General features: G+C 36.3%; 2 protein-coding genes across 5 annotated transcripts; both read left to right on the top strand.

Annotated features, from left to right (window-relative positions):
• The first annotated feature begins 93 nt into the window (after window positions 1-93).
• On the top strand, window positions 94-14,025 carry LOC133319872 (GTP-binding protein 2-like). The gene is made up of 18 exons (XM_061525842.1): window positions 94-452; window positions 4,353-4,469; window positions 5,761-5,907; window positions 6,450-6,849; window positions 7,120-7,252; window positions 7,536-7,748; window positions 8,219-8,312; window positions 8,771-8,886; window positions 9,058-9,222; window positions 9,645-9,806; window positions 10,030-10,118; window positions 10,463-10,586; window positions 10,770-10,881; window positions 11,336-11,559; window positions 11,866-12,060; window positions 12,173-12,268; window positions 12,490-12,617; window positions 13,313-14,025. The coding sequence occupies exons 2-18, from the start codon at window positions 4,358-4,360 to the stop codon at window positions 13,371-13,373; spliced, it is 2,571 nt and encodes an 856-aa protein (XP_061381826.1). The 5' UTR covers window positions 94-452; window positions 4,353-4,357; the 3' UTR covers window positions 13,374-14,025.
• A 2,062-nt stretch (window positions 14,026-16,087) lies between these two features.
• LOC116778321 (zinc finger protein 91-like) lies at window positions 16,088-22,907 on the top strand. 4 transcript variants are annotated; one of them, XM_032672285.2, is made up of 3 exons: window positions 16,088-16,441; window positions 17,178-17,307; window positions 17,617-22,907. In XM_032672285.2, the coding sequence occupies exons 2-3, from the start codon at window positions 17,193-17,195 to the stop codon at window positions 22,311-22,313; spliced, it is 4,812 nt and encodes a 1,603-aa protein (XP_032528176.2). In that variant the 5' UTR covers window positions 16,088-16,441; window positions 17,178-17,192; the 3' UTR covers window positions 22,314-22,907. The 4 variants fall into 4 exon arrangements, with proteins under 4 accessions (XP_032528176.2, XP_061381741.1, XP_032528177.2 ...); XM_061525757.1 differs by having other exon boundaries at window positions 16,437-16,501; XM_032672286.2 differs by lacking the exon at window positions 16,088-16,441 and adding an exon at window positions 16,506-16,541.
• The last annotated feature ends 881 nt before the right edge of the window (window positions 22,908-23,788 follow it).

Genomic DNA, 23,788 nt, shown 5'->3' with positions numbered 1-23,788 from the left:
TATTGTTATTTATTACTTATACAAAATACATTTATAATTTTATTTGACATGTTATCGATTATCAAGTGCTGCCATCTTAAAATATATCGATTCAAATTCAAAAGTGAGAGTGAAATGAAATGTCAAAATATTTCACCACACAAAGTTGTTATTTCAAATAGATTTCATAACTACGAAATCAGTTACAACATTGTGCCACAATAAGACAACGATTACTCGTTAGAGCGAAGACTCTCATAACATTATTATAATATAACCAAGAAGGTCTTAATAAGGAGACCGTGTTATTGTATCCCTCTTTGATCAGTTGCAAATAATTTTGTTGATATTACGTCATTGTAAATAATTTGGCAGTGTTTGTGTAGTTTGTTTGTTAATGCTTATTTGAATTGTGGTGGTGCCGTGTGTATTTTGATGTGACCTTGAACCCGGGGAAACAGCTGTTATTGTATGTGAGTGCCTTTGCTTTATTTTTAGAAAAAAAAATATAATTTCGTAAACATAAATTTTTTTCCATATATTAAAACAATTAGTTAAAATATTATTATATATCTGTACATAATACATAATCAATAATAAATTGTTATGCAAGTTCTTTGTTAATTTCCTAGTATTTCATGTATAATATATTTGTACTAATCTTATCAGATTTACAACGAAATATTTTTTTGTCACACCGTATAACTTCATATCAAATAATGACTGAGTCACCTTGATCCTAATTTAAGCCTTTCATATTTAATTATTTTGCTGTGTTTTTCACGTTATAACCACTAAGTCAGTTATTAAAATGTTTATGTTTGTTCTGTTATGTTAGTTTTTTTTTTTTTCTTTTCTGCCAACAACAATTCTGCCTTAAGTTATATTATCGCGATGTGAAGATAAATAAAAAATAATAATTATATATATTTTTATAAAGACATTGAAAACAAAGTTATGGCTTTGTAACAGCACATGTTAAGTTGTGAAAGCAAACTATTTTGTTTCGTATCTTTTACTAAATTAACTTTGCGACTAATTTTTTTTTCCCTCTAAAATGTATTTATCATGGAAAGGAACATCATTATTTAATTATTTTAGTTATTATGAAATTCTTATAAGATTTCATCAGATTTTGCAATATTTGGGCACATTTAAAATGTATTTATATAGGAGTAAATTTCAGAAAACAGACACTCAATTTGACTTTGATACTAGAAATTGATTATAAATATATGTGTATATATATATTACAACTGGGATTTGATCACAAATAAGTTGAACATTAAAATCACTTTACAATTTAGTTACTCTGCAATTATTTGGATAATACACACAATGTTATTTTTTAAAATAATTTGTTAAAATGACCACATCATATTATAGCCTTCACAAAATAGAAACTATACATTAGGATCGAAAATTACTCCTTAAACTAGAGTAGGTAGAGAAAGGAGCTTGGACGGTGGAGGTGTGCGTTTAACGCGGTAGATAGGGGCCTCTACACCTGGGTTGCGAGTCCCAGGTGCTGTTGAAGCTCCTCTCCTTGCGACAATGTACCCGGCACCCGCACGGTGAATCCATTCAATGCTGAGAGGTTTCGTCTGATTCACATTTTGATAACTTTTCAGAAATTTTAAAATTTTTTAATCATAAAAATTATAAAACTATTTTTAGTTTTATGTCCGTGAATTGATTCTATGAAGGTCGGTTTCATTTTCGGCGATTATTTTGTTGATTGAAGTTATTTTTGGCAATAATTCAATATATTATAAAAAACAACAAACTATTGCCAATTTTTTTCCCTGTTCCTCTTATGTGATTTATGTCAGAGATTTTCTATTTAAAAAATTCTTTGTTATGTTAAATTTTTTTAATGTGTGAATTCCAATCTATTTATTAAAAAAACAATGCATTTTGTGATACAAATGTATCTTAGGATAAATCTCATGACAGATCTGAGGATAAATCAGATGATTCCCATAACGGCTCATGTTGACCCCCCCGGTCAAAGGTTAATGTGACAATAAAAACTAGTTTTCATTATTTTTTATCAGGAGAACCAAAAACTTATACGGTTTCTTAATTAAGAACTGAAATATTGACTTGACTTTGATTTTTTTTATGTTTCGACCGGTGACTGTTAGTTTTTGACTGTCATTGCGCCTGTGGAAGGTAGAGATTAAGTCATAGGTGGTGAACGTACTAACTCAATAATATCCTATTCACTCTTTTCTTGAAGACGCAGAAATTAACGCGACGGAAACGGAGGCAGGTAAAGTAATCAAATTCTTTGGTGTACTCATGAGGAACGAGAAAGTGTATTGATTTGTCCGGATGGTATGAAGGTCTACATAGAAAGGGTTATATACCAATGTACTCAGATGGACTTGAAGAGGCTCAGGGACTATTTCTTGTTATCATTTTTATATGTCACATTAAGTACAAAATATTAAGAAACCAACGAATTTAAGATCTGTCTTTGATCCGGTTAATATCATTTTTTTTTACGACCTTTTCGGTATAGGCTTAATGCATTGAGTCCATCAGAACCAATAGAATATTTATAGTCTATGGTAATGTAAGTTTGAGAATCTATTATATAAAAACAGAGATTATTTATCTCTTTATCTTCATGCATCAGATTAGATAATGAAAGGTCAACGAACTTTGTTTAATGTAATTTCGTATTCAAACACGTCAAACATTTTGGAATTAGATCCAAATTGATTTATTAGAAAAAGAATTGATTTTCGTTGTCATCGAACGTGAACCAGTGTGCGCCTAATGATGGAATTTAGGAAATCTGCCTTGTTTGTTCGTATAAGTAATATACTCTGGAAAATATTTTCTGATGAAAATCGTTATTGGAGTGCCAGGTCTAGACACGAAACCTCTCATCATTACTTGTATTCAAAGGGAGAGGAGCTTCAACAGTGCCTGGGATTTGCGAACCAGGTGTAGATTTAAGAGCCTACCTAACGCGCGTTAAACGCTCACCTCCACCATCCAAACTCCTCTCCCATCTCCAGCATTATCATAAAAACTTTGACCTGGATTTAAACAGAATACATCCTGGTTGTTTCGACGCTGTCTTCTCATAAAATTCACTAATTCCGAGCACTGAAACCCTGAGATTTTTTCATTTCCTTACTATACCCCATCTTTTACCCACACACTACTGCTATTGAGTTATTAACCAGGACTGAAGTTAGCTCTCATTTTAAACTGGTAACCTTAGCTCTTTAAATTACTCTCAATGACAGCGAAAGAGCAGATCACGTATAATAAAATAAAAAAAAAAAAATAATGAATGCTGAAAATGTATTTAATTAATTTGAAAAAAGACAAACCTACATAATTGCATTAATAGGGTCCTCTTGAATACTCTTTATTTGACAAAAATGATTTTCTTAATATGTTAAAAAAATTGTTTGTAACAATTTTGTATACTCTGTAGTTAATTTTCGTTATCCGTCTGTCATATGTACGAGACTTTCTCCGAAATTACCCACATTTTTATTTTCGATTGTCATGATTTTTATAGTGTAATTTTGTCCGACTTCTAAAGAGGAGGTAGTTTTATATTTTGGCTGTACGATCTTTTAAAGTGTAATATACTGCAAAAAATAATTTAAAAATTATAAGGAACAGACGTATTTAATAGATTCACTAAATTTTACAAATATGATGGAATTATTATAAAAGAATTGTGTGTATGTTTGTTATACCTTCAAATTGGGTTGATACATAAATTGATATTAAAATAGGTAATATAGACTGAAAATTTACCTAACAGACATGACATTAGAACCTTCACCTTCTGTGATAGATCGTCCCAGTGACTTTGACAACCAAGCTGTCGCGCTGTGCTCGAGTCCTTGTATGGATCATTATATATCTACATGTGACTTGTATCCTTAACTTGATCTATTAAAAGTGCCGATGTTTGATCTTAAACGTTCCATTATATTCTATAAGTTGATTATCATACCGATATTATCGTGTATCATACACGCCATCTAGCGTCTGTTACTGCTACTACCTACTGTATGAGGGCTTAAAATTATCGCTAATTTAATATGTGTATATATATTCTTTAGTTAAAATTGGGGACTCGACTTCCAAAGATATTTGATTTATAGTGGATACGACAATATTCTGTAATTTTAAACTAGCTAATTAACAGATATGACACATGAAGTTATAACTATTCATTGCGGAAGATGGTAACATTTAAGCTTATATGTAAATAATATATATAATATATATATATATATATATATTATACATAGTATATGTTGTTACGTAAATGTGAAAAGAAAATAGATTTCTTTTCAAGATCCTCTGTATAATTTTATTTAATCCAACAGTTATTATGGACTCGTTCTTCAGTCTCTTCGATCCGTCGGAGGGGAACGCTGCCAAGAATAATAAGAAGAGGCACAAAAACGAGGACATCGCAAAGAAGAATCCAGATGCGCCCAAAGGTGATGTAGAAGTAGAGTTAAGAGAATCTTAGTCTAACAGCAGTAGCCCTCGAGGAAAAGCAACGTCTTTAACCTGGTCGCAACCCCTTTATGGGAATGTTACAAGATATCAAAGAAAAAAATCCCGACAAAAAAACATGAAGCAGTGAAACTTCCTTGCAGAATATTAAAAGAATAGAAGTGATCGTTTGTATCAACAACGAAAACTAAACAGCACATAAGATATCTTCAATTCCAATTTTTAATTTTAAATTAACAAAAATATAGATTAGATTAACTCATAAATGACTATAGGATGGGATGTAAAATATTTTTCATGCTAATGGTGTCATGTGATATAAAAAGTTAGAAAGACACTGAATTAGAGGCGGTTTGACCAGGAATATTGACCGATTTAGATCTTTCTGCGTCACTTCTAGAAGCACTTGTATGTGATATTCACTGGTCTGTGAGGCTTATCTATATTATTAGCAATACTTTGGGATGCAGATTTTTTCGTGTTATTAAAATGTGATCTTTTTAATCCAGTTCTGTTGTCTGAATACGAAAATTCATCGTAATATGTTTAAAGGCTTTTAGTGCCTATGTACCATGTAAGAAACAAACATAGACAAAATTGTTGTCCTTAAAAACTTAAAAAGGAGCTTCCGTAAAATATTGTACATTTTTATTTTGGAGATAATCCTGATTTTTTCTATACATAAAATTCTATAAGGTTTACTGTATAAATAGTAAATTGTCTAAGTCCTTATTAACTTAACTGACAAATGTCCCGATATGTGATCGCCGACTATTCAAAACAGCTATCAAAAAGGTGGTGGCCTGGAGGTTAAAAGGGCCCGCCTTTCATACGTGAGGGCGCTTGTTCGAAACCTGGCAAGTACCAATGTGATTTCCGAATCATATGTACTTTCTAAGAGTATTTAGACACCACTGACAAACGGTGAAGGAAAACATCGTGAGGAAACCTGGTCTTATAATTTCGAATTATAAGATTGAAATCGCCAACCCGTCTTGAGCAAGCGTGGCGATTAATGCTCTAACCTTCTCCATGTGAAAAGAGGCCTTTGCTCAGCAGTGAGCTTCGATAGGCTGCTGCTGATGATGATGATGATGATCAAAAAGCTTGGAAGAACTGTCTAACAAATCCTTCATAGATTTAAATTTGACAAACCATTTTGTCCTTATTATAAATAGATCCTCGTCTTGAAAAGCAATGGCAAAATAGTGCAAAGAACATTATTATTCTAAAAATACGATTAGGTTTAAGTGTTATAATATTCTGCTTTAGGACGTAGAAGAGGACGTCGCTCCCACAAAAACGAGACGCTCCCTGAAGAGTCTTCATTTCTCTGTGAACCCGATCTCAGTAACGAGATACTCGTCAAAGATTGCAACTACATCGAAAACTACTTCGAAGTTAACAAACCAAATGAGGGTAGGTTGCTGATTTATTCATCTTAAAACATACGAAAAATTACATTAATTTGAATTTTGCTATGAGTTTCTAGAAGTTAAGGATATGGAGGCAGAATTGTATGACTTTCCAAAAACTGGGACTATAATTAGAAATTTTTATAGAATCATTTAAAATATTGGATTTTTATTCTAGATTTAATGTTGTGTTTTAATTCCTAGCTTGTTTGTATATTTCGGAAAAAGATACAGAAGAATCTATAAGAAATACAAAGTATGTATAATATTTGCTCAAAAGATTTATGTTCTACAATTTTTGGGCTGTCTGGAAGCGGTCTAACTAATATACTTAAATTCTATTTAAATTTGAAATCAATTCACTGAGATTCAATTGTATTTCGACATTTTGCATTTTTGATAGGACAATCATGGATCAGTTATCTTTGTATGAGGTTTGTCAAATGTCATAATAGTTTAAACCGAGTAATGCCGAGAAGGTTTATTAAAACTATTTAAACCTTTGATTTTTTATGAAGCATTTGTTAAAATCTCGATGATGTATAGATCCAAAAACCGAGGACAAGAAACCACGCAGAAGAAACTCTGGTAGGAAGAATAGACGGAAGAAGAACAAAATATCACCAGCCAAAGAGCTCCAGAACGGCACATGGGATGGGAGCAACGACCCGTTGGAACCGTTAAACAACCAGACGAACGTTCAGAAGAACTGTGATGAGAAAATCGGAAAGAACGTCAACGATCTCAAGCTAGATTTCAAAACACACAAACGGAAAACCAACGACGCGGAATCAAATTTCGCTGATAGGATTTACAATGTTATAGACAAGCTCGAGAAAGTTAGTATCAAGGACAACATGTACCTGGCCGGCGATCTGAGCGCGGAGGACCTCGAGAGCGACTTCTTCTACAGTTCAGACGACATGGACGACTTCTGTGACGATACGTGAGTTATGATCTCTTCTTATTGTATGTTTGTCTGCATCATCATCATGAGGCATTTCTTGAGGTCTATCTCTTTGTCTATCATCTATCTATTCATTGATAAGTTATAACTATGTCACTCTCTTTTTTCAGTTAAATCTCTGTATTGTACTTTTTCATCTACTTCTAGCTACCCATCTATAATATTATCGTGCTCTTTATTTGCAGTTCAATCTCTTTTTCATTCATTCCATCTATATATCTCTTTACTTCCATCTCTCTACGTATCCAGAACCTCGGAGGCGTCTGACTCTGGCGAGGAATGCTACGGCAGTCTTCCCCCAGAACCTCGTTTCGGTAACGTTGAGTACAAACTGCAGCTGGTGTCGCCTTGCGAGAGAAGATTCCAGCATTTGGTTACACAGGTGAATTGTCATCGGAAAAACAATTTGATTTGACGTAAATTAAACATATGCGAATTTATATATTTCAATAGGAAAACTAAGGAAATAGTTCTAGAAATTTACTTTTAACATAATTTCAAATATGTACTTTCCTTTGGAAATCAGCCATAGAATTATCTTTATCTTACGATAATTATTAGAAAAATAAATTGTGATGTAACTCCTTGTATCTTTTTCCTGTCGAGATCTTTGTAATTTGTTTTTAAATGTTAATCTCGTTAAATAAATAAAATCATCCAAACAGCTGAAATGGCGTCTCCGCTCTGGCGGTGGGAGTGCGGTGTACGTGGTAGGGGTCCGGGATAATGGAGCGCTAGTAGGGCTCCATGCGGGTGCGCTCCGAGCGTCGCTGTGCTCGTTGAGGGACATGGCGAGAGCTCTGGGAGCTGTGATCGTTAGCGCGCGCGCCAGACGAGTGACCAGTAGCCGGGCTGTCGCTGAGGTTTATATACGGAAGGTGAGTGGGCGTTGACCTCTGACCAATCATGTACAAAGTCATTGCGAGATAAAACTTGCTTTGTAAGGCTAATAAATAATACCTTACATGGAGCGTGTGTGTGATTTTCGCTATCCTTAGTAGTAGTTTTCATCTCAAATACTGAAAACATCAACGTTAACATATACACTAATAGTATGTGTGTAGGGAATACTCGAATCGCTTACTGAATACTCATCATTACTAACCAGACAGTTGAAATTCACGGTTTTTCATACAAATGATATTTTTATATATCGATAAGGCTTATGACGTAAAATAAAGTTAAAATTGTTCTTACTCGTTATCAACATTATATAAGGTTTCGTAATAATCTGAATAGGAAACATTTGATTCTTTTGGTATTTGCAAAAAAAATACTGAACCGATTTAGATGTAATTTTGCATAACCCTCGAACTTGTCTATGAAAGCAAGCTTGTTGTCTTCTTAGTTAGCGGACACTCAACAAAGTGTGGAACTGCGTGTGGCTGTGATGGGGGCTATAGAAGCTGGGAAATCTACCCTCATTGGGGTCCTAACACAAGGTTAGTGACTATATGTAGGCGAATCTTACATTGAAGGAGGAATTTTCAAGGTTATTGATTTTTTTTTTCTTATATAATATTAAATATTGGTCACGCATTTATCTGCTACAAGTATTTTTGTCAATTTATACATGTTTTTGGGCATCACTCAAAAAAACCTGTCAAAATTGAATACTAGTTTATTAAGGTATACGGATCTTTTTGGTTCCATACTTCTTTTAATGCCATTACCTGGCTCAGAGTTTAAAATACCATCTTCATATAACGGATCTTCGGATTATCAAACAGCAAACGCCATTACTTCTAAGAACTATCAGGGCCACAAGAGTTACGGGTTAAACCCATTCTTAGCAGTCAACTATCAGGCTCAAAAATGTGATCGGTTAAACCCATTCACCAGCAGACCGGTCTTCGCTCATCTTCGGGTCTTTATATCCAGGTCTTTACTTCCTAAACAGGTGAATTAGATAATGGCAGAGGCAGCGCTCGTCTGAATATGTTCAGACATCTCCATGAAGTCAGAAGCGGAAGGACGTCTTCGCTCAGCCACGAGATACTCGGGTTCGACTCTCAGGTGAGGACATTCAAGAGCAAAAAAAGAATTCTTGTTGGTATTCCAGGAACATTGAGCTGATTAAATTATAAGACAAATATAATGAAAGATTTCTTCGGACTGGCAAATGTTAATTTTATTTTCTAAATGAATAGTAAAAGGTTGTACGAGTGTATGCTTGTCTTGTATAAGGGTAACGTGGTGAATTATGGCTGTTCTGAGCTGATGACGGCGGAGCGTATCGGAGAGAGGAGTTCCAAGCTGGTGTCTTTCTTAGACCTCGCGGGACACAGCAAGTATCAGCGGACCACCGTGTACGGTCTCACGGGATACTCGCCGCATTACGCCATGATAGTGGTGAGTAGACGAGTGGACCAGATGAAGCGATTGTTTTAGTGGTCTTATGTGTGCATATTCAAAATTTGAGTAAACCAAAGGTTACGCCTGTTTGTTTTTGTATGAGTATGTAAATTTGTCTGTATGTACGTGCCTATACCATAATATTCTGTGAAAAATCTATTATATTCAACTATTTCTCCTTTAAATTTCTGTAACAAAATTTTCGTGGGTGGTTTTTCATGAGACAAATAATAAACCCAATTTCTGTAATTCGTATGAGTATAGGGGAATTGAAAAATACCTACACACTAGATATACTCGTGTTGTCAAAACTATATACAAATATAACTATTCATAAAAATCTATAACTTACCCATTGTCCCAACTCATTTACAAACGTTGAATTAAAATATCATCTACATAAAGATAACGAATTCCAGATATCAGCAACGGCTGGGATAACACCGATAACAGAAGAACACATAGGTCTACTTCTTGCTCTGGAACTGCCTTTTTTCGCTGTTATTAATAAGACGGAGCTAGCTTCCAGCACTAAGGAGCTGGTGGATAGGCTCGGAGAAATACTTTCGACGGCGAACAAGGTATAAAATGCCAGTTTTTAACTAACTTTACCAGTATCTGCCTGCGACTTTGCGTAAAATATTTTGTTGTAAATTAAATCAGGGCCATCTATCGTCTGTGTCATATGACATACAAAATACGACGTTAATGCCAGGGATAGTTATATATTATGGCCACTATTTTGTTCTCACATCTAAGCTGTCTTGCTATAAAGGTACATGGAAAATAATTTTATTTCGCCAGAAACCTCTTCTCATAACGGACGAGAACCTCGCGAGGAATTGTATAGCGCCGTCCATATTGGACTCCATTGATAATGAGGATAAGGAGAAGTGAGTATGTGTTGTATGGAATGCCAGAAATCTGTGAAGATTTTAATGTGCTGAAATCTGTTAAGATCTGAAACTTATTCTCTATGAAAGTTCATACAGATACAAATATTATTTGTTAATATCTGTATTTATGTAATGTTTTCTGCTTTGAGCTTATACTAGAATTAAAATTCAAATAAAATGTATGGTTAAATCACTGACAAGTCAACCCTGTGGCTCAATAGTATAGCAATTGACCAATTGGGACCCCAATACTCGGGTTGATGTATATTGGAATTGTTTATTTGCTATTTGTATATATATTTATAATTAATATGTCTGTATGTGTATGTCTATCGTTCCAGTGAAGGATCCTTCATACCTGTGTTCCCTGTTAGCTGTGTTCGTGGAGTTGGTCTCAACTCATTGCACGCGTACCTCCTCGCTCTCAGACCACCCGCTGGCGGCGTAGAGACTACAAGGGAAGATGTTAGTACACATACTCAAAGATATAGGAATCGTAAAATACACACACATAGACACCTTTACATACACACATACATACATACTGTCCAAACTAATCGTATTTTCAACAATATCTCTCATTAGAACTGCACAATAAAATGCTTTTAATGAATTATAATGTTACTCACAATAATAATATCATCTAAGGAGACCTGCGAGTTCCAAATAGACGAGATCTTCCACGTGGCGTCCGGGGCTCCGGTCGTTGGAGGTCTCCTGGCTCGGGGGGCGCTCAACGAGGGCGACACGCTGTTAGTGGGTGAGGAATTCATGCCAGGACTATTCTAAACCTTCTTTTGTCAGTACTTTAGCATTTGATGAAATGCCCTTATTGAATCAACATATATTATTACGTGGCCAATCCGCCTTGAGCAAGCATGGTGATTGATGCTCTAACCTACTCCATGTGAGAAGAGGTCATAGGCTGATGATGCTGATGATTACTTGACGTAATCTCTAATTGGAAATTCATTGACTGGAATCTAACATGACAGTTCAATTTGTAGAGGCACTGATTTAGTATCGTGTTATTATTATTAAAATTAATTCAATCATGTATTAATCTTGATTGCGGTTTCGATCACATACCACTGGCCACTGAAAATATATTTTTATTGACCTCATATTCTAATGTACAGAATTATGTACTTCGGAAGTCGTAAAGCTAGTATCATTTATATAGCCTCCATCTCAACCTTATATACAACCCCCAGGTCCATTAGACAGCGGTCAATTCGTCAAAACGACTGTGTTATCCATATATCGTAATCGGGTTCCTTGCGCGTCCGTCCGCGCCGGACAGTCTGCCTCGCTGGGGCTCCGCCCCGGGCCAGTTCTGAGGCCCGGTATGGTGCTCCTCGCTATACCAGAAGACTATGGCACGGGGGCCCGGCCCGCTTTCGGCGGCTGTGGGGGACTACGGTGCGGGGGGAGGGAGGTAATACAAACATACATACATATATACATATATATATATATGATACGTTTAATTTAATTCTAAGCATAAATTTTTGAGCATGCTTACAAAGTTGAGTCGTATGTAATCTGTAATTGTATAAGTATGCCATGTGTCTGTACCTAAAATACTATATTTTTTTATGTTCCATACATACACTGCATATCATTATATTTTTACATTGGCTGTATACTTTTTATATTGGTCATATATTTTATTGAATTCTATCCAACATAGAAAACTGGATTATCAATAAATAATATTTTAAGATCGCAACATCGTTTCCAGATATCGGAACTTGTGAAATCGTCGCAGGAGAAGAACCGAAAGAACGCGAGGCGCAACAAGAACATTAAGGAGATCAACATAACGGACAAACATACAGACAAACTCACAGACGCTTTGGGGGACGGGGACTGCGTGTGCAGCGACGTGGTACCACTAGAAGACCCGAACGACCCAAGAGGTTGTATTTACTTCCAGGTAAACAAATCCAACGAGCCAAGATAAACTTTGTATACACAAACATGTTTTCCATTATCTCTAAGTTATCTAACAGTAACAGTTTATAATATGTATGTGTGTTTGTGTTCAGGCTAGCGTCCACCTCCTCCGACACTCCACCTCCATATCTCCAGGGTTCCAGTGTTCCGTACACGTGGGGAACGTGAGGCAGACAGCCATCATAGAGGTATCATTATATACTACACTATATCACACTCGACACACACAGATTATATTAAAACTTCTTCGTGATCACGGTTGCAACAAAGCAATCGAAGTGTCGGAGTCATGAAGTTAAAATAATGAAGGCGTAGTTCAGCCAAAAATATTAGTTTTATGTACATGTGTTTTTCCACAATAGAAAAACTGTTGATATGTTAATGATATCTCAATATGTTTCATCTCCAGGGTATACTGTCAGCGATGTCTTCGCTCCGGCCCGGTCAGAGCGCGTGCGTGTTGTTCAGGTTTGCGCGCTGTCCGGAGTATTTGAGGAAGGGCAGGAGGCTGCTGTTCACCGCCGGACTTGGGACCAGGTATAGATGGCACGACACTGATGAGACATTCCACGGCACCGATGAGACATGACACGACACTGATGTGACATTACACGACACCGATGAGACATTACACGACACTGATGAGACATCACACGACACCGATGAGACATCACACGACACCGATGAGACATCACACGACACCGATGAGACATCACACGACACTGATGAGACATCACACGACACTGATGAGACATTACACGACACCGATGAGACATTACACGACACCGATGAGACATCACACGACACCGATGAGACATCACACGACACTGATGAGACATCACACGACACTGATGAGACATTACACGACACCGATGAGACATAACACGACACCGATGAGACATCACACGACACCGATGACACATTACACGACACTGATGAGACATTACACGACACTGATGACACATTACACGACACCGATGAGACATTACACGACACCGATGAGACATCACACGACACCGATGACACATTACACGACACTGATGAGACATTACACGACACTGATGACACATTACACGATAACGATGAGACATGACATGATGATATGACATGACATGACATGATATGATAGATGGTATTACCAATGGTCAGTATGATCAGGATATAATATGGACTTCTCTAAAGCAACAATCCTAAACATGCCTTATCGTGATGTATATTATTTTCTATTTCAGAGCCATCGGAGTCGTGACGCAGACGTTCCCGTACATACCGCAGCCGAAAGATAATTTATAATATTACAATATAATATATAGAGAATGATCTTATGTTTCCGTTTCCGTTCTTTAATCAATCATTATTTATTAACATTCAGACACTTAACGAAACTATTACTTGCTATGACGTGACAATCGACCAATGATGTTTAAGTTGGATGACGTAATACAAAATGGCGTATCTGTGTATTGTATTCAAAAAAAAAATTAATTAAATCGCAAGTTTATATAAAACAGTCATGTTGTGTTATTTTTTAATCTGTTTTAATTAATATTATATTATTCTATAATTAGTGTTGCCCAGTAAAATATTATTACTTCACAAAATTTCGTCTGTGTGAAATAACAGCTGTTTAACACACGTGTCTACACTGTACTTGTAAAGTAATTTTCGATAATCATGATATATGCGGGATTTTAAGAAATAAATTAAAAAAATACATGTTCTATTTATTTTTAGACGATAATAAAATATATTAAGATAGATCGCTCGTTGAAATTTTCGTATTTGTCATAATGACAGATCAATTTATACTAAGTATTGTGAATTGATTCTATGTAATATTTTTCCTGCATTAATTTATGCTATTGTTTTGGATGTAAAAAATAAAAATAGTCGAATTTTTATCAAAAAAAAAAAATTATATAATAAAGAATTTAGTACAATTGAACGCTTGTTTTTCATTTATTTAGTATGTAATATGTTTAAATGAAACTAGTATTATTCGCATACACTACGCGGATTTTATTATTTTAAAATTACATAATCCCGACGTTTCGGTTACTTTGCAGCAACCGTGATCACGGGCAGGCGAGAGACGAAACGTCGGGATTATGTAGTTTTAAAAAAATAAAGTCCGTGTAGTATATCCGAATAATACTAGTTTTATTTAAATGAATAAAACTCGCGAAAATCTTAGATCTCATTATGTAGTATGTTGTTTTCGTCGTGTAATTTTATTAATATTATAAACCACCTGCTACCCGCGACTCCGTCTCGCGTCAAGAAAACAAAGGAATCAATGAAAAAACTTTTAAGTTCCGCAATCATTTAATCAATTAGTTAACAACGGGATCGGGATTTGGGATAGGGATAAAAAGTATCCTTACTTACACCTTATTACACCAGCTACCTGCCGATAAAAGTCCCGTCAAAATCGCTCCAGCCATTTCAGAGGTTGGCCTTAACAAACAGACAGACCAAAATTGTGAAGAATGCTATTCTGGAATACGTCCTGTACATATTGATAGGCTTGCAGTTTCAAACGGATATACAATTTTATTTCTATGTATTAATTTCAACTGTACTTCCGTTCCCGCTTTTTCTCTATAAACATCAACTGACAACTGTTAATTTTTTTTTTGGTTAAATTCGTTCCATTCAGAACAGGCAAAGAGAACAAAGCCCATACAGCCATGTCTTTTGTATTTTGTGTCTTAAATATTTTTTTATATTAGGCCGAAGCCATGTCTTCTTTTAAAATATTTTTTTTTGTCAAATTCTTGTATTATCACATTCCGTCTTTTTCCAATGTCAAATCCTTGTAATGTTATTTTTGGTACATTTCATTTGTCAAGATCAATATACTTAACGGTCAAATCCTGAAAATAGCTGAAATAGCTGAAAAACAAATATCTTAAACAAAACAAACAAATTAGTATTATATACATATGTACAAATAACAATAATCACCTATATACAACCTAAATTTTACTTCTGTACAAAAAAATTAAATAAATATTTCCAAATTATATTATAAAACTATTTAAAATAATTAAAATTTTCAAAAACCCGCGTCTACTTTTCAATTCCTTGCAACTGTTAAGCTGTTTGAAACAATATTTTGACAATATTTTTTTTTTTTTGTTATTGTGTTATGGTTTTGATACCCTAACTTTAAGCTTACAGAACATTTAAAACAAAAGCAAATAAATTACATTTGTTGCACCCATAGTTTAGAGAGAGGCACTTGTACGGTAGAGGTGACCGTTTAAAGCCCGTTAGATAGGGGCCTCTTAAACCTACACCTGGGTCGCAAGTCCCAGGCACTGTTGAAGCTCCTCTCCCTGTAACAATGGACCCGGCACCCGCACGGTGAATCCATTGAATGATGAGAAGTTTCGTCTCAAATCTATGTTTTGTTGTATATGTATAATATGGTGCACATTAAAGGAAGTATCGAATTACATCGCATCAACCAGTATAACGCTATAGTATATATTTTAATATGAGACTAACGTAACTTTCACTTTGCCGTTAAATCCGATGTTTAATTATTTAAAAGACGTTTAATTTTGTGGGCTTGCTAAAGAAACTTTTAAAAATATAGTCCATCTTTATTTATAACAGACTCGATGGTCAAATATAGGTCTTTGCTGTTTGCAAAAAAAGTAAATCACATTATTTTTTTAATTCCATGAATGCCATAAAACACGCTGCAATACTTCTTTTAACACATGTTATTAATTTGGAAAATAATTTCGTCGTGTTAAATTTTAATACAATATCAGTTTATTCATTTTATTTATATCAATTTTTACCATTTTTTTTTTATTTATTGCTAAATAAAACGGAAAGGCGCTTTTTTAATACAGTTACAGTTGTATATAAAAAAAAATATTTTTAAGAACTGGTAACTTTAATGACTCACTAAATTTTATTTGCCATCCCTATTTATTTTATTTTAACTAAATATATGTTATCTAATAAAAGTAAATAAAAAACAAAGTAATGAAATGTAAAAATATTTTTGTGATCTTTAGAAATGGGCTGAATGATTTGGATTAGCGTCTGACAAAAAAACTTGACTTTTGAGGTTAATATGTCGAAATTACTGTTTGATGGTGTAATATCGTTAGATGATGTCTTATTTTTGTTATTTTAAACATTGAAACCATGCCATTATACAAAACATTACTCTAGTTCAGTTCATAAGTAATTTTCTATTAATTAATTCTTAATACATCTTAGTTGTTTACGACGAAGCTGTCAAAATGCTAATTTAGATTTAATACGTTCATAAAAAAAGTAGACAATTTAAATATATAAAATATATTAGTTCATCGAGGAGCCCAGTTTATGCTCGCGTAAGTATATTCTGTGCATGTTTACATTCGACCTCCTAAAATAATTTGAAGGACAAATAGGTACGTTTAAACATCAATAACGTGTAACTGTTAGTAATAGGTATATAGTTTATTTAATAACACTAATAATAAACGCGATCCACTCGTGACTAGTTACAGATCCTTCTCTCAATATCCTTAATGATCGTATGCAAATTTTTTTCTACATATTTTCGTTGCACCGAACTAGTTTGGAATTCCATCATAATGTTTTTTATGTTTGGACATTTAATACAATTAACTCGCTAACGTAAGATGCGTGATATTATATTAGTTAATAGAGAATTTTATATATTTTTTATACCAACTAGAATGACTTGAAACATATTGGAATAGTTAATATGTATGTTAAATTTAAATTGTACCTCAAATCCCAACCTCATCTTATACAAAATCAACTTATCATGAAAACACTTGACATTTAGGTTAAAATATTTATATTATAATAAAAATAAATTATCTGTGACACAAATGTAGTTAATTTTTTCTCTAGTAGTTATTTAAACAATAGTTTATATATATATATATATATATATATATATATATATATATATATATATATTTATATAAATAATGTAAAATATGGAATAAATGTAATTCGTATCTCCTATATACAATACAAATAACCCATATTTGCTTGAATACATAACTGTGTGTGTGTGTGTCTATATAAATATGTAAAGATTTTGCATAAAAGGTTTCAGTTTTAACTATGGCTGACGATATCGATATCGAGGAGCACGATGTCCTGGACAATCCGCTGCTTAAGAACATATTTCCGGACATCACAAGTATAAAGACGGAGGTGATCGACTATGAAGATGAAGGTGCAATGTTCAATTGATTTCTTAAACAATCTCGTTTTAATACAATCTTTGTATATATACTAAATTATTTGCTTAAGTTAATAGCAATTGCATTTTCTAAGGGATTTTTTTTAATACATTTCCCGTCCCATCCTTTGTTTTATTGATATATTTTCTTCCTTCACATTTTCTGTTTAAATGTATGATATCAAGAATGATTTGTTTACATTAAGAAGATTACCAAAAAAATTTTGATGCAAAATTTAATTTTGTTATATCACATACTTTTGCTATTTATTAAATTATTAATTATAATTTAAAATGTTCCAGAGAATGATGAGGAGAATATGTTGTTTAATGGGGACGAAGACTTCAGTTATGAGATTCAACAGCAAAAAAACGATCCATCAATCCACGAGAGCAAACCGAGCTCGTCATCAACATCGGGTGTCAACACACCGGAACCACATGCAACGATAAGCAGAGGAGAATCTCATTCGGACGGCACATCTCATCATTGCAACGAATGTGACTCGATGTTTCCGACCGAAGAAGCTCTGGATGAACATAAAACGATAACCCATTCATATCTGGTGGCTGTCAGGAAGAACAAAGCGTACAAGAGCACAACAAAGGGCTCGATATTCAATCGCAAGATCAAAATGGAACCGGATCCGGTCGAGGACAAGTCAGTTTTGTGCAGCTGTTGTAACGAGGTCTTCCCCGATGAGCTGGCATTCATGAAACATTCATACAGCGTGATGCCCGTGTGTTTCCAGTGCGACCTGTGCGACATGGAGTGTGACAGCGAGGCCGCTTTGAGGAACCACAAAGCGACCCATTCTATGAACGACGAGTACATATGCTGTCCGGTCTGCTCCTGCCATTTCCGGAACAGAGTGAAGCTGTGCAACCACATGCGCATCTTCCACGGCTTCAACGACGACGTCCCGGAGCCGACGACCGCGGTGGACTTCGATTGCGAGGCCTGCGGTCACTCGCTGCCGGATTGCAAGCGCTACAACCACCACATACAGCACAAACATCCGGAACTGTACAACAAAGTGGTGGATACCCGCAAATATCACTGTCCGCCCTGTAATCTGACTTTCCCGTCGTCCTACTCCGAGAAGATACATCGCGCGGCCAAACACGCGGTGCCAGATGACGTGAGTTACGAACAGCAGTCCACGAGCTCGCAGAACTACCTGCCGATGCCGATCGCTACACTGTTCAAGTGCACCAAGTGCCACGTGCATTTCCTGTCGTTCATGAAAGCGGTGGAACACTTCAAAACCTGTGAGGCTGATGCTGGTGATTACAAATGCAAAATATGCAGGCGTTTCCTCAACAAACCGGACAAAATTGGTCATTTGAAACAGCACGAAATGGTTGAGAAATTGAAGGGCATTAAGATAAGAGACGTCGAGATACAGAATAAGATAGTTTGCAATTGCCGCAAATGCCAGATATGCTTCGACGAAGCCGGCTTCCAGAAATGCCACACGGACGTCTGTTTGCCAGCTAAAAGCGTGAAGTGCTCGCTGTGCCGTCTGATAATACACGAGGATTATATGGTACAGCATTCAAAGGCTCATGCGACCGGCGTCAAAACTACGGACTTCATTGTGGTTGATTATATGTGCTTTGACGAGAACGAGCAGAAAGAACAGATACAAGAACAGCCGAAGGTCAAGATGGATCGAACGGCTAAGCCGAAACACCTGTTCTACTGTCCCACCTGCAAATGCTACCTCAAAATCAACAGAACGATCCACGGGCACAGTGTCGGCAAATGCAACAGGTCCCTCAACAAATACCTGTGCAAGCTGTGCGGTTTGTGCTTCACGGTAAAAGGAATGAAGACTCACAAGCGGGAGCACAAACTCTACCCCAATCTGAAGCTCCACGAATTCAAATTCGTTTCAACTCAAACCGGAAGGCAGATAGAACCGAAGTTTCCGGAATTCAAGAAATGCAAAGCCTGCAGCGTCCACTTCTTCAGCGAGCAGGCCAGGAGACGGCATTCCTGTTTCTCCGAAGTCCACAAAACTTGCCAATACTGCCGCGAGAACTTCAGTGATCTGGCATTCAAACTCCACGTGCCGTTCCACAAATATGGCGATTGGGACAGCCAAAAAGTCAACATCCCGGATATACTGAAAACCTACGAGTCTCTCCAGACCATGTGGAATATACTCTACCTGTGCGAGACCTGCGACACTATAATAGACACATACGACTCCGTGGTAGAGCACTCCCAAGACCACTTCTGCAACATGGAGAGCTACAACAAGACGATAAACAATTGTGATATATGCGATCTCAAATTCGTTGGCAATTCAATAGATAGACACAAAGAATTGCATCTCGGGAACAGCCTCAGGAAGGATTCGTTCATAATATTGAACTATGATTACGAGAAGCTTCTATCCAACGAGTGGTTGAAAATGTTCGCGTGCCTGGCCAAGGAGCAGGTCAATCAGATACTGTCTAGGAGCATTTACAAAGTCACAAGGAGCATCAGAATGGAAATCGCCGTGGACGGTCCCTTACACACGACGCTGTACCGGTGTGGGGGGTGCAGCAATATCATAGACACGGACTGCGTCGAGGCGCACGCCCAAAATAATAATTGCTCCAACAACGATTTCAAATACAATTGCGTCACTTGCCGGCTCAGCTTCGCTACGCGGAACTCGAAGGCGGATCACGATTATCTTCACAAGACATGCAAATTGGACAGCAACTGTTTGAGAATTATAGATTTCAATTTGCAAAAAGACTTCTACGTGAACGATGTCCTGCGATCCAAGTTGCGTCCCGAGGGTTTGAGCTTCAAGAGATGCCAGCAATGCGGTAAACTGATACAGAAAGACAAATTCCAGAAACACAGCGCCTTCCACGTAGAACAAAAACACAAGCTCTTCAAGAACCAACCCAAGTTTGTGTCGAAGTCGTCCGCCAAGAAAATGGTCCACACATTCTACACTTGTAGGAAATGTAAAGTTAGCGTCGTCTTCAAACAGACGATAAACATACACACCTGCAAGACGCTGGTCAGACTCGTTAAGTGTAACAAGTGCGGGCTCATGATCAGAGCGTCGAGTTTGCAGAGGCACAGCCAATACCACAGAAAATTCCCGAAAATGACGGCAGCGGACATAAAAATAGTGTACTTCCAAAATAAATGCATCGAGGATCCTGTAAGACAAAACGAGGAGCAGTTGGTCTTCTACCAATGTACGGACTGCGCTTTGACAGTACACAGAGAGTCCACAACCAAGAAACATGCCTGCAACGGCTCACTTAACAAAAAATATTGCAATATATGCGAGCTGTATTTCCACGCGTCAAATTTTATGCACCACGAAAAAATACACGAGCAGATGGCATTCGGCAAAGACGACATCACCCTCTTGCAGTTCAGGAACGGCGTAGTTTACGGAGACGTCAACCCGCAAACGAAGATCGTAAGCTATAAGCCGAAGCGGGAGAATATATACATAAAGAAAGTGCGGAAACGTCGTCTGTTCGACAGCCAGCTGAACCACGAGTTGACCGACAGGGAATTCTACCGGTCTATATCGGCTAGACTCTACAAATGTGATACCTGCAAATTGCTGTTTGTAACCGGCTCATGTCTGGCTCAACATCAAAAAATATGCAGCGAGAACAACACAGGCGTTGAATGTAAAAATTGCGGACTGATTTTCCACGAAACAGCAATAAAACATCACATCACACTCCAGAAATGCAATCTCAAACCAAACATCAATTTTATTTCGCTTAAATTGAACTGTGAAACCTACAGCGACAGGCGGGTCGTGTACCTCTGCCAGCAATGCAACGTGTACAACATATCCCTGAGGGGCAACATGTATCACGTGGAGGCTAACCACAGGATAGGCAAAATGACGGTTAAGTGCGTCACGTGCAATATAACCTTCTCGTCGGTGAGTTACAGGAACCACATGAAGCTGCATCACCACAAGAAGAGAACCGGCTTCAAAGACTTGGCAGTCGCCACGGTCACTATTATGACGTTAGCGGACGCGCTCAAAGATTTACCTGACAGAAGTCAAATCAGATTGATAGATTTTGATTCCGTCGAAGAATCAGGTGTCGATGGAAGAGCAGTGAAACGAAAACTGTCGCTGGATGATGAGGATTCGCAAGACGAAACAAACAAACTGCCTAGAATTGAACCCAGGGCCACTACTAGCGATGAGATTCTGTCACCGAAATCTAAAATACAGTTCAATAAAAACAGCCTCTACTCCTGTGGGGTCTGCGACCTGAACTTCCTCCATCCAAAAACCCTCAAACGTCACATGGACATAGGGCGTCACGACGAACAAAGATACGTCTGTCCCGAATGCAATCTTATGTTCACAAGAATATCTCTAACAAGGCACATGTACACCCACGAGACGGTGGAGGAAACTAACGATTACAGACCGAAATACAGAAACGAGTCTAGGACTAGGCGGAGCCAAGGAGACAGCAGCGAGGAGAATTCACAGAGCTCCAGTACATACAAAGTGGAAATAGAGCCGAGCATATCAACGGAAGAGGCGAGTCAGGGCGATCCAGAGGTCAAGCTATACAAGTGCGCCGCCTGCGACGTCTATTACCTGAAAGAAGATATATGTGTGGAGCATGTTACGGAGCACGCGGCGTTGGATCCCACAGAGTATATAGCGTGCAAGATGTGCGACCTGCAGTTCCTCTGCGAGTACCTCGGCTCGCACATGAAGACTCACCGCGACAAGTCCTTCAATATCGATAAATTGATAGTCCTCGAATACCAGATAGTCGATAACAGCGTGAAAATCGATACATACTCAGCGGCCGACAGGTTGAAATCCAAATTGGTCAGCACCACAACCCACTCCGATACAGAGGACGAGAAGAACGATAACATAGACTCGACGACTGATGAAAACAATTTCAACCAATCAGCGCCCTCCGTGTCCGACCAATCAGCGGACAGACCGACGCCTCAAATGGAGAGCGCCAATTGAGTTGGAATTGGAAAACAATTCCAAAACAGGAATACCTCAAGGTCGGCATGAGATGAGCGTAATTATACATAGTTTATTATCTATTGTTTTAATGTTAAGAGCATTTCTTAAATAACGTATTTTGTTGCGCTTAACCCTTACACTTACATAAACTCTTTGTTTATTATTTAAACACAATTTTATTGACGCGCGAAAAAATTTTTTGAAAATTTTGACTGATAAATTTAAGTCTGAATAATTAAAAAACAAAATCGTCACACCGAGAAGGAGGAGAGGTGTAGGAGAGAAAAAATCAACGAGAAATTATATATATATAAATACAAGCGTTTTATTTTAAAATTGAATTCCAAGTACAGAGAGTACTTCCAAAACTTTTATATCAGCACATCGTCGATGTACGAAAGCTGAGAACGACGACTATTGTTACTTGATGGAACCCTTCGAATGAATCTACTGGAATCGATTTGATGGTATTTTTTTTTGTATGTTTTAGATTGTTTGATTTTGAATAATCTATGATTTTTATTATGTAAGATTTAATAATTGTAAGTGATATTTGTGAATTTAAATAAAAAATAATAATAATAATATGAACTTTTTGTTTTTATTGTTTTTGTGTAAAGTTTACGTAATAAAATACGTTTATTGTAAAAATTATGATTAAGTATAAATAATTACATCGCGGTTTTACCGTTTTGAAAATCAATGTCTGAATAGCTTATATAAATTTTTATAACAATATATACTTAGACCAACTTCATTAAACCGACAAATATAAAATTAACATACAGACAAACGATTAAACTTTGTAGACTATGAAAATCATTAAAATATAGTTTGAAAACCTGTCTAGTCTGTACTCTACTTAGTGTTGTAACTACAGAAAGAACTCGTTTAGAAAGATTTCTACCCTTGTTATTTATTTTTAGCTAATTTAGTTCTTAATTACACCTGGATAGTGGTTGGCTTGATAGTCAACGTTCTTGATGGTAAGTTGAGAATAAAAATATACAGTCTCGTCTCCGTGATCACGGTTGCTGCAAAGTAAGCGAATTTTCGGAAGTATGTAGTTAAAATAATAAAAATTAGTACTATTTCCATGAATACTAACGAAAGTCTTAGATCTCATTAATAAAACGTAGCCTTAAATGGTGAGTGCACTATGTTTGTAAGAATGTAAACATTTTGAAGATGTCTAAATTGTAAATAATTTAAATACCTCACTATGAAAACTTAGACATTTTTAATTTTCTTAACGTCGCGCGCGCTAAAGTAGTATCATATTTAAGTAGTCTGGATATATTACGTGTAAAGATTTATATACACTCACTGAGTATATTAATGTGTCCTGAAAGGCATCTATTAAATAATTGTAATAAATTACTCTGGTAAAATTTATTGTTTTTTAATTTTGTATTTCAGTTTTAAAAAGCTTTGAAATATGTGCCTTTTCTTCTGGCGAATTTTTAATGTAA

The sequence above is a fragment of the Danaus plexippus genome, chromosome 31, assembly GCF_018135715.1.
Source record: "Danaus plexippus chromosome 31, MEX_DaPlex, whole genome shotgun sequence".
In the NCBI taxonomy this organism is placed as follows: Eukaryota; Metazoa; Arthropoda; class Insecta; order Lepidoptera; family Nymphalidae; genus Danaus; species Danaus plexippus.
This window is presented reverse-complemented; position numbering and strand designations above follow the sequence as displayed.